At 36.0% G+C, this 14,424-nt stretch overlaps 2 protein-coding genes across 2 annotated transcripts in view; one reads left to right on the top strand and one right to left on the bottom strand.

Moving 5' to 3' along the window:
* The window catches only part of LOC131439143 (uncharacterized), an 80,930-nt gene that overhangs the window by 29,168 nt on the left and 37,338 nt on the right, over positions 1–14,424 (bottom strand). Inside the window, exons 2-3 of the mRNA XM_058609816.1 lie at positions 12,481–13,064; positions 12,111–12,246 (exon numbers count right to left, since the gene is read on the bottom strand). Coding sequence (XP_058465799.1) covers positions 12,111–12,246; positions 12,481–12,541 — 197 coding nt within the window. The 5' untranslated portion in view covers positions 12,542–13,064. The remainder of the gene's footprint in view (positions 1–12,110; positions 12,247–12,480; positions 13,065–14,424) is intronic.
* LOC131433758 (uncharacterized) overlaps positions 1–14,424 on the top strand; it is a 104,955-nt gene that overhangs the window by 66,251 nt on the left and 24,280 nt on the right. The gene's annotated exons all lie outside the window — the stretch shown is intronic.

The following is a 14,424-nucleotide window of genomic DNA, read 5'->3' as shown; positions in this document are numbered from 1 at the left end:
GTGTGAATAAAACTTGTTTCTATGAATGCAGTACCCTTTTCGACACGTTGTTGTGTTGAAATTGGATGGTAGGGTATATGTATCGAATTCAATTACTTTTAAATACTAAATAGAACTTATCTAATCCACCTAACAGGGAGAGCATTCTTTTTTGCACTCCTCAAATATATGTTTGAGTAAAAAAACGTTTGCAGTTTTGTAATCAATTACTACATTTTTTGTTAGCACAATCAAACGGTTTCAACAACAAAAATCGAGCGGTTTTGATATTTGATTGATAAACACATCAAACAAATACAGTACAGCTAGATTGGATATAATCTAAAGCTTGCTTCAGATAGAATTGGAACAAAGACAATTGCCTGTATTTCAGTTATTTATTGTTGAATTCAAGATCTTTTTTATACAAATGTAGCGTTTTCTTTATACTTTTAAGAAAAAATACGGATAAAATTATTCGTTAAGGTTCCGAAGGAATTCTCACGCGCACACCACCAGGTCGTCATCTGATTGATGTCTTTGACAACCTTTCTCTTTGCCTTGAATCTCCTCTTCATGATTGCCCAGTATTTCTCAATAGGGCGGAACTGGGGGCAGTTGGGTGGGTTAAGGTTTTTTGGAACAAACTAGACCCCTTTCTCTGCATACCATTCTTGAACGACTTTGTTGTAATTACAGCTTGCCAAATCTGGCCAAAACATAACGGGATCGTGGGATCGAATGAACGGCAAAATTCGTTTTTGGAGACACTCTTTTTGATATAGTTTCGATGTCATTATCTTATTTGTAACGAAAACATTCGTTTGTTTGCCACGTCGAACTTGGTCAGCACCTGGTCATATAGTTTCCGAGCACGAATTTTGACCACACTATTCTGTTTTATGGTCCGATTTGGCTCGATGTTTGCTAGCTCGATACGACTTAATTCCTTCCCGGAGTCGAGTTCTCCTCACGGTACTATGGACAGCACCGAATTTTCTGGCCAAATGACGGTCCGGCAGATTAGGATACCTCTTAATCGTCTTCAAAATCTTACCACGCAGTTTCCGGTCGACAGTTCCACTCCGACGATTGGCTTGAGGCTTCTGAATCGTCTTCAATGTTTCCTTATACCGTTTTATAACGCGCCATACGGTATTTCTGGCAATTTCAGTTGTTTAGCTAGCCTAGATGCAGACCACAATGGATTATCCAAATAACTGTGCACAATTTTTTCCCTTCTTTCGGCTTCCATGTTGATTGTTTACAAAGTACAGTCGATTTGCGGAATATCAAAAATCATACGTGAAGCTGACAAAATTTCCGACACGTGGGCACCAAGAACATCCAAATCCGTCCACCAGGAGCGCCACAATATGAGCAAAAGTTTGTTCCAATTCTAAATGAAGCAAGCTTTAAAATCCATTTGGTTGCCGCCGATATTCCTCGCCGAGTTTTTCGCACCGTCGGTACCAGGAAAAACTCGGCGAGGAATATCGGCGGCAACCAAATGGATTTTATGCCGGAACCGGGATTCCAATACATGCACACGCCGGCAGCTCAATCATCGCCGATGAGGAAAACAAAACGTCCCGGATCGTCCCGAATATTGACTGTTTTGATATATTGTATGTTTTGTCTTGGACTTATCAGAGCATAGCAGTTTATATTCATCAGTTATGCCTATCAGCAGTTCAACATAATTCGCTAAGCAGACATCAAGTTTCTACGACTTGCAGAACACTTCTTGAGTTTGCACCAAAGTACAGTCTTGACGAACGTGTCGAAAGAAATTGTGTTTCGGCATGTACAGGCCGATTCAGGTAGTGGTTATTTGGGGGCAACCAATTTCTGCACGTAGGACATATAACCATGTTTATATACATAATGTTGCGTCTTCAGTGATGTGCCTTATGCATAAACATTTTATTAAACTGATTTTTAAAAAGCGCGAATATATTTTTTTCAAGATAAGTTGTGGTAAATCGATTGGATACTCTAAAACATATATACAGAAGGAAATGTGAATTATTTTTAAGGAATCGACTAAGCTTTCTAATAATTTATTATTAAAGTTGTTGTTAAAACCAACACTTGAACTTAAACCGATTTTTTAAATCATTTCACAGGCATTTGCGAAATTTCTATTGCTTGATAAAAAATTGTTCTTCAAACACTAGAATGTGAATCTTCAGATCAAAAGCAATTAATTTGCTCCTGGATTTCGAGATATTCAGACATGAACGCAAACAGCGAATGTATACTTGAGCTCTTGGAGGAATATATACCAAAATTATACAAATGTCTTTTCCTCCAATGTTTATTTAAATAGCAACAACTTCTATACTAAAAGTTGAAGGAATGTTTAATATATAATAGGATTAACATTTCTTAAGTCCTATAAGCACTCCACCATACGAAGAGTCGCTATCTAGACGTATAATGTTGAAGGCATTAAAATTGAAAGCTATGTTTGATGTAAACCATGCTTCGTACAAATCAAACACATCACATATTTGACTATGTAATAAAACTTTAAATGAATCCAGTTTTGGAATTATGCTTCGACTATTCCACTACAGGACAGTGATTGAATCTTTTCCGGTGGATAAATTATCCATCAAATGATACAAACCCTGAGAGAATTGGCCATTAAGCTCCATATTGAATGCTGCGAAAATACGGTCTACAACTTCCGAAAACTTCAGTAACCCTGTTGGTGGCTGTGAAATGGAGTCCACTGAATTATTGTCTTTTTTGTGCTAGTTCCTGGATTGGTTTTTGAATTTGATAAACTAGGAGGCACAGTGTTTGGTTTTGAATTTGACTGTTTTGGTTTTACACAGGTATCTTTTTTTGATGGTGAAATTTTTCTTTTTGGATAGTTTGGAAAATGACTTCTTTCTTTTAACTGACTCTTCAGGAGTGACAAAAATATACCATACCTTTTCTCGTGTCTATTCAAGCTAAAAACCAAAATCGGTACTTATCTGTGTGATCCGTGAATTATCGGTATTTTGGGAGATCATATCTGTATTGCGGTATAGAGACATCGGTATACCTGGCAACGTTGGTACCAGTTTTTAGTTTTGTTTTATTATGATTATATGGCTACTTTGATGGAAAACTGCTGTCGTTGAACAGCTTGTCAATTGACGTAGTCGAAAAGTGAAGGAAAATGCTAGCAGGATTGTGCTTTACTGACAATTATATCATGTTCTTTCGGGAAAACATGTTTTAATGTGACGTATATGAATATGAAATAACGCATAAGCAAAACATGTTATTTCGCTTAAAACATGAAATCGGAGTTATAACATGTTTTAACTTATAGTGTGAACATAGTATAAGACAGTAACAGTACTTCATCGTTGTAGACATTGCTAGGCAACGCAGACCCGGCAAATGTCACTCGAATTTAAGAGTCTTGTTTCCATCATTATTATATATTGAGCACAATTGCTTGCACTCGAGTATCTTAACTCCCTCAAGGATAGAGTTTTCAAAGCGACCAACTCCATTCTTAAGTAAGTCATTGACTGTCAGACTCGCTTCCGTGACAACACCGTCAATTGCCACATCATCCGATGGAATGTACACTCGATATTCTAAAACGAATAATTCACAGGTAACAATTTGGTAGATCTATTTCTAATCGTTATCAACAACTCGAATTTTATTTCAATTTACTTTTGAAAAACGTAATATCAAATCTTTTGTAATTCGCATCAAATTCAATGACTTTAATTTGCGTCGAAAATAGACCACCAATGGCCCAGAAGTATCCTCTGGATAATGCTTAGCCCTGGGAGTATACCGTCGTTGTCTTTACTGAACTTGGTGTGAATTTGGAAAAACGGCATGCCGAGAAAAAGACGATCAAAATTTTATTTCCGATTTTTTTGTTTATTGTGCTATCTAGTGCTATCTAATGAAATATCGGTAATACACCTTTGCTATACCAATATTGCAACAAATGAAAATATTGAAATTTGCATTGGATGGGACTGATATACGAGTACTTTGCATATGAGACAGATAGGAGTTGATATTTTTCACATTTTACTGAACAAACCTTAAACTTTTATTGCAATTTCTGAGATTATATTGAGGATAGATTTCATTCCTCAAGCTAACTCAAAATAGCTCTTGATGGGGATTAAATGTGATGCTTGCTGTGTAGCACTACGCGATATGTGTCGTTTTATGAGCCTCCGCGGCAGTTACTGTACCCCGTACAAAATCTGGTACCTGGAGGATGTCTCTGCGGATCAACACTTATGTGCTTTTGCACCCCTGCGTCTCCACACCTTTGTGTCTCAGCAACACTGCACACTTAAATTTTCTTGCTGAATCTCGTCAAAAAAAATACCGGGATTGGCACAGCCGAGTGCTCGGTAATCATCTCGGAAAAATATATAATTACTGAGAATCTCGGCAATCCAAAATTTGTTAACTGTCAATTATTGCCGAACTTGTCAGCTCGGCAAAAGTTATCAGGATGGAATCATGAATTGCCGAGCCATTAGTAATATAAATTCTGTTTTAATACACCTAGTGGTGTAATGATGCCTTTCTCATAACTAACACGTTCTCACATATAAATGTGTGGTATTCTTCAAAATAATTTTCTTTGATTCTTGAAAATGAAAAGGTTTGTCCATAAATTAGTACAACCTGTAGAGTGAAAAAGTACTCAGGTCGGTTAGACCATCTCTGAGGAAACGAAAAGAGGTACTTCCGAAACCGGAATCCGGGTACCGGTATAATCGAAGCTGGTTCAAGAAAAGTAACTGGGATCCATTTTTGAGTCTATGGCTACAATCTTCGGTCGTTCATCAAAAACCCAAAAACAAGGAAAGCAAAATTAATATTTGGCCGTCTACTGACAATGACTACCGATTAGAATAGTTTTAAGGCAAGTTTAGAAATTATTTTACTTTTTATTTCCGGTGCTTCCGGAATCAGAAAACGAAAACCAGCATAGCCGGAATCGAGTTATTTGGTTGTCTATTGACAATGACTACCGATTGGAATAGTTTCGAAGCAAGTAACGAAATTTTTTTTACGTGTTTTGTTTCGCCGCTTCAAGTAACGGTATCCAATTTTTAACACACTTCACCATATAATTCCGGAACCGGAAGACGGATCCGGATGAAAATTGGCAGTTTTTTATGGGACCATGATACCTTTCATTTGAATCTAAGTTTGTTGAAATCGGTCAAACCATCGCTGAGAAAAGCGAGGAAGTAATTTGAAATAAAAAAATTTTCACTTATCATCTTGTAGCTCCGGAACCGAAAGTCGGATAAAAAATTCAGGAACTTTGTATAGAACAATTGTACCTTTCATTTGAATCCAAGTTTGTGAGAATCGGTTCAGCCATCACTGAGAAAAGTGAGTACCGGAACCGGAAGTCAGATTCGAATAAAATTCAGGAACTTTGTGTGGGATTAGAATTTTAGTTTGTGAAAATCGGTTCAGCCATCTCCAAGAAAACTGAGTTAAAAAAATGTTACATACATACATACACACACATATATATACACACATACAGACATTTTGCGTACTCGACGTACGGCCTCGTTTCAAAAGTTTCACAGTGATTGCATAACTTTTCTATATGAGAAAGGCAAAAAGGAAAAAAATTTCTTTATTTTTGTATGAAATTAATATCACAAAAGCTAATGTAGGTGAAAGGGGTGTTGTATTGATGTTCATTTCAATTCAACAAGCAAAAGCGCAAGCATTAAAAGAAAACATCACGGCTAAAGACAATTTTTTATAGTGCTCTTTAACGCCTTTACCTGTAAATAAGCGGATATTTATAAACATGTATGGGACACTCCAAGCAAAATCAGCCACCCAAATTTTTTTTTCATCTAACTATTTTTTTCGGTAAAGAATTCGAAAATATTCGACACGTAGTTTTGCCTTTCTCTATAGAAAGGTATTAGAATTGCTGGAAAAATCGACTTTTGAACGGAGACCCATAGTGTTATATACCATTCGATTCAGTTCGACGAGATCGGAAAATGTTTGTGTGTGCACTTTTCGAAGATATTTATACGCGTTCAATTTTCTCAGAGATGGCTGAACAGATTTTAACAAACTTATGCTTGTTTGAAAGCTACTATCGGACCATTGATCAAGTTCGAAGACCACATGGCTGTGACTTTTGGTTCCGGGGATAGAATGGTATAAGTGACGTAACCGACAAAACGCGTTGTATTTTTACGCGCTCAATTTTCTCAGAGATGACTGAACCGATTTTAACAAACTTACTTTGAGCTGAATCGGACATGGGTAAGCGGTGCTGCCCAGCGGTTATAGTTTGAAAATTATCGATCTCGAAAAAGCACCATAGTGGGGAGTACATGAAATCGAAATCAAAATTTATTTCGATGCAAAAATCTTAAAATTGCATGAAACATCGAGATTTAGTGTTACCTCAAAAAAAAAAATTTTGTTTTGAATCGACTTTCTGGGACTTTGAAAAATTTTGATATTTTTATTAACTCCCAGAAAGTCTATATTTTCAAAAAAGACTTTTGACATCAACAATTTTTTTCGATTTCGAAAATTTCATGTACCACCTTCCCCCTCCTATGGTGGTTTTTTAAGATATATTAAAATTCCACTAAGTGGACTAAGAAGGGTTTTTTTTAGATTAGCATCACTCTTTTCATACAAATAGTCTACGCAAATGTCAAGCAATAGTTTGGAAAAATGATGCTGACTGTGTGACATAAACACTGAAGCATGCTTTTGTGAACTACTCGAATTAATCTGAATCAATTGGTGTATAGTATCCGAAATTATTTAATAAAAGTATGAAATATATTTTCATGAAGCTGTTATGAAAGAAGAGAAAGGCATTATCACACCACTAGGTGGATTAAGAAGGGTTTTTTATTTCAATATGGTACGTGAAATTTTCGAGATATGATTTTTTGAAATTTCGCGTTTTCAAAAAAGAGCCTTTTTACTACAGCCTATACTGCAAAATCGAATGAAGATACAAAAATTCGTCCAAGACATGAAATATGCGTCCTTTTCTTAGCTTCCAAAATAAAACAACCTTTAAAGTTAATATAATGAAAAAAGTTAAAAATTAATAAACAAATAAAAAAAAATTCAAACTTGGGCCTAATTTTTTTTCTTTTTTTTTGAAAAAAAGAAACCTTAGGGGCTTAACTCAATCTTGGCAAAGTTTCAGAGTGAAAAGATCAATACTTTTGGAGCAGTGAATTTTTCAATCACCACCCGCACGCGCGGAGCGTACCGCAGCGCAATTCGCTCGGATACGGTCTTAACCTGTCGACACATGTCGCGCCACAGATCAAATCCTAACTTTGTAAGTTTATTGTTAGCAACGTTTCAGGCAGAAAAGCGAGTAAAATGGGGACAAAGGATTTACGTGAGTTTTTCATTATATTAACTTTAATGGTTGTTTTGTGGTATCGCTTATTTCAAAGCTAAGGAAAAGACGCACATTTCATGTCTTGGACGAATTTTTGTATCTTTATTAGATTTTACAGTATAGGCTGTTGAAAAAAGGCTGCTTTCGAAAACGCGAAATTTCAAAATTTCACGTACGATATTGAAATAAAAAAAATACGTGTCGAATATTTTCGAGTTCTTCACCGAAAAAAAAAATAGTTATATGAAAAAAAAAATTGGGTGGCTGATTTTGCGTGGATTGCCCCATATGCAAAGTAGATAGTTTTTGATTTCACTTATCTTTTCACAAAATATACAAATCTTTTTCCTTCATCCAATTTACATGTTCTCCAGTTCCACGAGCAAAGGTGATGTGATGCTTTGCAAAATTGAAACAAACTAACTCATTATTCGAAATCTCGGCAAACGGTTTTGCATATCTCGGTATATTTGTTGTTTACTGACAAGTTCAGTATAATATTATGCCAAACTTCGGCAAAATAACGCGATTTACCAGGATATCAGCATATTACTTTAAAGATTTTGGGAAAAGTGCAGGTGAATTACTGAATGGTCAGTAAAATGTTATGTTGCCGATCTGTTTCGGCATTTCATTATGCCGAGCGTGAAAACGTTTTTAAGTGGGGGCTACCACGTTTGGCATAAAGCCGTTTGGCATAATACCGTTTGGCATAACGACATTTGGCATAATGGTTATTTGGCATAATGGTTATTTGGCATAATGGTTATTTGGCATAATGGTTATTTTTCATAATGGTCATTTGACATAACAGTCATTTAGCATAACAGATAAACATGCTGCTGCTCCCCGCAGTGGCCGTCTCGACCTGAATCATCTATGACGAACAGAATATTGTGCTAGCACTAAGTGAGTTATATAAGCAACTGATATGATAGGGTGCTATTTACTACAGAATATTAAATATAAAAATATGTAATAATGCTATTTCACCTAATATTATCGAAATATTTGGATTGAATATACGAGGTCTGTTCAAAGGGTTCCCGGAATTTTTTAATTGCGTGCGTCTGGAGAGTCTGGTGGTCAAAAATTTTTTTTTATTGTGTTGGTACATATGTCCCAAATGTATGGTGAAATTTTCAGCTGTATTCATTGTTTACATTCTGTCTTGTAGCGGCTGGTGTAGACGTGTTTTTTTATAGCTCGGCGATTTTTGTTAGTTTAAACAATGGAAGAATTGAAGAGTCAAAGAATTTGTATTAAATTTTGCGTGAAAAATGAAATAAAGTGTAACCAAGTGTGCGAAATGTTACAGAGAGCCTACGGTGAGTCTGCTATGAAAAAAACAAGTGTTTACGAGTGGTATAAGCGTTTCCAAGATGGCCGCGAAGACGTTGAAGACGACGAACGCTCCGGTCGACCCAGCACGTCAATAATCGATGAAAATGTGGGAAAAGTGGAAAAAATAATTATGGATGATCGCCGAATCACTATTAGAGAAGTTGCTGATGAAGTTGGCATATCAGTTGGCTCATGCCATCATATTTTTTCAAATGTTTTGAGCATGAAACGAGTGGCAGCAAAATTCGTTCCAAAACTGCTGAATTTTGATCAGTTTTTTTTGGCTAAAAACAAGACTTTAATCATGCCCCAACCTCATTATTCACCAGATATCGCTCCGTGTGATTTTTTCCTGTTCCCAAAGTTGAAGAGACCCATGAAAGGACAGCATTTTTCATCGATTGAAGAGATAAAGGCAGAATCGCTGAGAGTGCTACAGAGCATTACAAAAAGTGACTATCAGGGGTGTTTCGAAGACTGGAAAAAACGCTGGCATAAGTGTATTATATCTAGGGGGAATTACTTTGAAGGGGACCATATAGGTGTAGACGAATAAATGAATATTTTTTTATAAAAATGAGAATTCCGGGTACTTTTTGAACAGACCTCGTAAAATTCACATCTTTCGTTCGAGTTTTCCTTGCACAACATAACTCGATCGAAACGCAAACTAAAATTTACAAATCCAATTATTATTACGACAAATGGCATTATGCCAAATGACCATTATGCCAAAAGACCATTATGCCAAATAACCGTTATGCCAAATAACCATTATGCCAAATAGCGTTATGCCAAACGGTGTTATGCCAAATGACCTTATGCCAAACGGGCCGCCCCTTTTAAGTGAGTGTGTCTCAGAAACTCTGTGTCTCAGCACTTCTATGCGTTCACACCGCTGTGTCTCTTCATCTCTCTCTTCATATTTAAAGGCACACTGCTTACGGTAGCAAACGTTAACTCACAATAATGAAACACAACTTCTTTGCTTGAATGCTTTTTGAATTATGAAATTGTTAAATTCAATAAGTTTTCTTTAGAATTCCGTTCTAAACAACATGAACCAATCTAAAAAAAATGTTCCAGAGAGTAGTTTTTCTGGATCAAACGCGGGATAATGAATTTATCAATTATTTTAAATATAAGATATCCCAGAAGTACGATTGTAGGTCGAAAAATGGGCGTAAACACTATCATGTTTCATTTGTCATTATTTTAAATCAATTCCAATTACAGTATTACGACAATTGAAGGATTTGACGAAATGGTCATTCGGCAAAATGACACAGATATTTTTTTCAAAGTTTGAATGAATTCTATACCTATTATATATATACCTATTATATATATATATATATATATATATATATATATATATATATATATATATATATATATATATATATATATATATATATATATATATATATATATATATATATATATATATATATATATATATATATATATATATATATATATATATATATATATATATATATATATATATATATATATATATATATATATATATATATATATATATATATATATATATATATATATGTAAAGGTAAAAAATACAATAAAAATTTCGCACAAATTATATTTTCGATAAAGAGAACGCGTAATGTCAATAACTGGAGGAAAAGACGTACTTATTTTTATTTCATATACCGAGCATCACGAAGCTCACATGCTATTAATATTTATTTCACTGTCGTCAAATCATCGCTATTTGTCCGATGCTTCTCACCACAAGCGGAAACTTTACACCTTTTTTCAACTGCCCTCCATGGTGGTTCTGGCGACAGAGCGGCTCCCGAGCCATCAGGAAATAACGACGGGCTGGGTCAACTTGTTTCATCGCACCAGGCATGGTTGTTAAAAGCGTTCACTATAATGCAGGCATTGGTAGGCTATAACAGAAGAAATTTTTTCCATCGTGCTAGTTGTTCCAGATATTGATGTTCCGATCTACAGAGTAGCGGATAAAATTTCAGTCATTATCCTACAATGAGGGTGAAAAATTCACCTTTCTCCGCTGCGTCACGTTGTGAGGTTTTCCTGCCTGCCAGAGAGGATTTCAGCACTTTGGGGTTGTCTGTTTTGCAGTTCAACAAACGAGGCACGTTAGCCAAAGTGAAACATACATATTACGAATGTGAGACACATGCGATACATAATTAAAATTTATGACTAACAGGGTACTTTCACTCGGGTTTGGCGAAACTCATACTCGACGATTGCCAGATTGGGGAATCCTATTGTTTGTTTGGGTTTACGTGTGAACACGAGAAATTGGGAAAAGCCATTATTTTGGGTATCCGATGCAATAGAACCTTCGGAATGCTGAAAAAATGGCGGAAGCGGATTTTTATCCAGTAACTAATATGAGGCATCTTGGGAGAGCACAAACACACCCGGCACAGCATCGACTCGAGGTTTTGCCTGAGTTCGATGCTGATGAGAAACAGCCAAAATGTATTACATTTTCATAATTAATTATACAGGATTAATTTTAATTTATGAAAATTGTGTAATGAAATTAACTCCATTAAGCGCATCATAACCAAGGTTGCTTACTCATTCTGCTTTGGCATGATGAGTAAATTTTTGGTCTGTGTTATTGGATTACAATGTTATATAAATTGAATTTTTTCATTGGCAAAAATTATATGCTATGAAATGAAAGATAATGTAATTTAAAACGTCAAGGACAGTTACACAATGAAAATTGTATAGTGGTAATACGAGACAATTTTACCACTACTTTAAGATCAGTTAATATACAGTGGACACGTGTTGCGTTTCGTTCAACAGTAGATACATTTCAAATATTTCACTTAAAACAGTTGAAACATTAACCGTACAATTTTCTCGAATAATACCAACAAAATGGAAAAAAAACTTTTAATTTATAATTACACAACAGTGTCAGAAACAATTTTTGGCTTGTTTTCACCAGCAGACCCGATCGAAATGTGTTTAGTGTTGAATTCAGGGGAAAGTTCAACACGCTCAGCAAAAATCTATCTGTACACAATAGCCAGTGTACCGATCGGAAAAACAATCACACATCCCGTCTGCCAACAAGCTCCGGCAATTAGATAGTCGGCATAGATACTCTATAAGCTAGAACCGCATACGGGAGGTTTTTCTCAGCACAATTGAACTTTTCAACCGCAGAACAGCTAACGAAACAAGCGAAAGAAGTTGGTACTGATCAGTGAAAGCAACTAAATAAAATGGTAATGAGAAATTTCTACACTTTCCCGGGTAAATGTAAAAACATGAAAACCTGTTTAGATATTGAATCGGTTAACCATCGGAAAGGGGTTGTTGGTATACCGTGCTTTACTTACGGACAGAGTTTGTCCAGTTCCTCCTTTTTTGTGACAAACGAGAGTTCTGAGGTGGCAGACAGCACTTGCAATGGTCTAGTGCATTGGACCAACTCCTCCTGACCACAGTCCTCGGTGTTGACCTGTGCGATGGACACTGCAAAAAAATGAATCGATTTGTATATTTTTGTTTTGTTACCTCTGTGAGTATTGCCACCTATTCTGATAACAATTAAACTTAAATATTTAGGTCATTAAAAAAATATTAATGGAGAAAACGTCCCAAAAATAAACCTGATTTTACATCCTGTAAATGTGTTTTGTATGGAAACAAAGTAGGGAATATGATTTTTACCGGCATTGGCGACAACTGACAATATGATCTACTCACCTGCCATAGTGACAAATGCCATGCTAAAGACTGTCGTGCGCTGAAACTTGCTAATCCTCATCGTTGTGATCCCTTCTCTTCAGTTTACTGTTGGTATAATGATGTCGGACTGGGTTTTTTAGTCCGTTTCTTTTCACCGTTGGACTTGATTTAATTATTTCCCTGTATGTTTTGTTTGTTGATTTTTTCCCGGTTTTTCTCCTAACCAAAAGCACTGATGCACTTTTTACTACCACAATTCGTCTTGTTTTCGGTTTACACTTTTCACTCTGCCGCAAAATCGGGTTAAGCTTGTGGTTTTCGAGTTCTCTAATGGTGCCTCGTTTTGTCAATTTAGGTATGGATTTTGCTTCATCCGTGTCTTTTTTCACTCGAGGTTATTTCGGTTGGGAGTTACTTCGGGTACTGTGCGTGGTTGGCAGAAAGAGTAATTTGATATAACCTCTCTCGAACCAAAGCTGGCTGATGTCAAATGTAAAATAAACCAACGAAATATGACATTTTCCAGTCGTACTGCTGACGAAACTTGTACAGCGTCTTTGGGTTAATGCTTCAGTTGATATTGAGCTTTAAAAGATTAGAACCTGAAACGAAAAATACGTTCTTCGTTAGATGTATGATTATGGATAGTTAATTATTTTTTTTGCGTTTTGACTTCTGCAAAATTATTTTTGAATCAATCGGTATCCACAGAATGGATGTGGTAAAATTTTGAAGCTGTTCCCTCCAATTTCAAGATATTTTACTCGCTATAATTCTCCGTTGCCAATAGTCTATGTCTGTTAAATGTCCAAACGAACAAGTTTTCTTATAAATTCTTCACAAGTTGGAATAAATCATAATTCTCTGCCACAACTTTTGTGTTCGTTTGCTTGCTCAGTTCTGGCAGTTTTTTTTCTATCGGAAACCTCATTTCAGCTTTTTTTGCGCAAATGTACAGTTTCGTTTTTCCCTCTTTCCGTGAGCATAAAAAGTCAGTTTGTTCGATTTCTAGTTCTAGTGGAAAAAGTTGAACCAATTTTTGTTTGTTTGGTGGAAAAGTTTTGATAAGTGCTGTGATCCCCCTGTTGCGGTTGATTTGCTTGATGCAGTGTTTTTTTCATGAAACAAAAGCTAAAGATGAAGTGATGTGTACCACCACAGTGTTTTATGATTCGAGTTTTTGTGTTGAAAGCATTCAAATCGCGGTTGGGAATTAGGTACTTCATGTTCCTCACAATTGAAGTAAGCCATTCAAACTCTCGTTAATGAAGGATGAGTAAATTGAGAGATATAGAATCTTCAATAAAGACCAGTTTTTCATTGTCTTGCGATAGCGTCGACTTATCGCATTTGTATTCGGCTTTTATAATTATAAAATTATTGATTACAAAATGTTATTCAATAACACCAATAGTATTGAGTCAAAAAATTTCTGAAATGCCCCCACTCCCCAGTTTCCTCGAATAAGAGCTTGATTCACAAGACTTCTCGGGACTTCAATATAGGATATTGTTTAAACGTTCACTCGGGAAGTCAGTGAGTTTAGTGTTGCATCCGAGCATCTTGAAACCGGAACATACGAGGTCGCGCGCGAATACTACCATTACTGAAATTTTAACTAACAAATATCCTTCTCCCGTGACACTTGTGGAGTGCGCAGTAGTATATACGGCCTCTAGTAACAACAAGTGTTGGACTAACATCCCTTCCCATTCTTTAGACGATCTACTTTCGGGCCTGGCCGGCGCCGGTACTGATCAATGAATTCTGGGTTTACCAGGAGATGTACATTGAACGATGATTTAACAGTCCCAAGTCGGATCATCTAGATACTCCCTAGATACAATAACAAGTACAATTTCAGCTAATCCCGATCTGTAACGGAGTAGCAACCAGGGGTTCCAACGCTCAAGTTCAAGCTCAATAAGAACCAAACAGAAAAACCAAATTTCACGAAAGGAA

This window comes from Malaya genurostris, chromosome 3 (assembly GCF_030247185.1).
Source record: "Malaya genurostris strain Urasoe2022 chromosome 3, Malgen_1.1, whole genome shotgun sequence".
NCBI classification, from domain to species: domain Eukaryota; kingdom Metazoa; phylum Arthropoda; class Insecta; order Diptera; family Culicidae; genus Malaya; species Malaya genurostris.
This window is presented reverse-complemented; position numbering and strand designations above follow the sequence as displayed.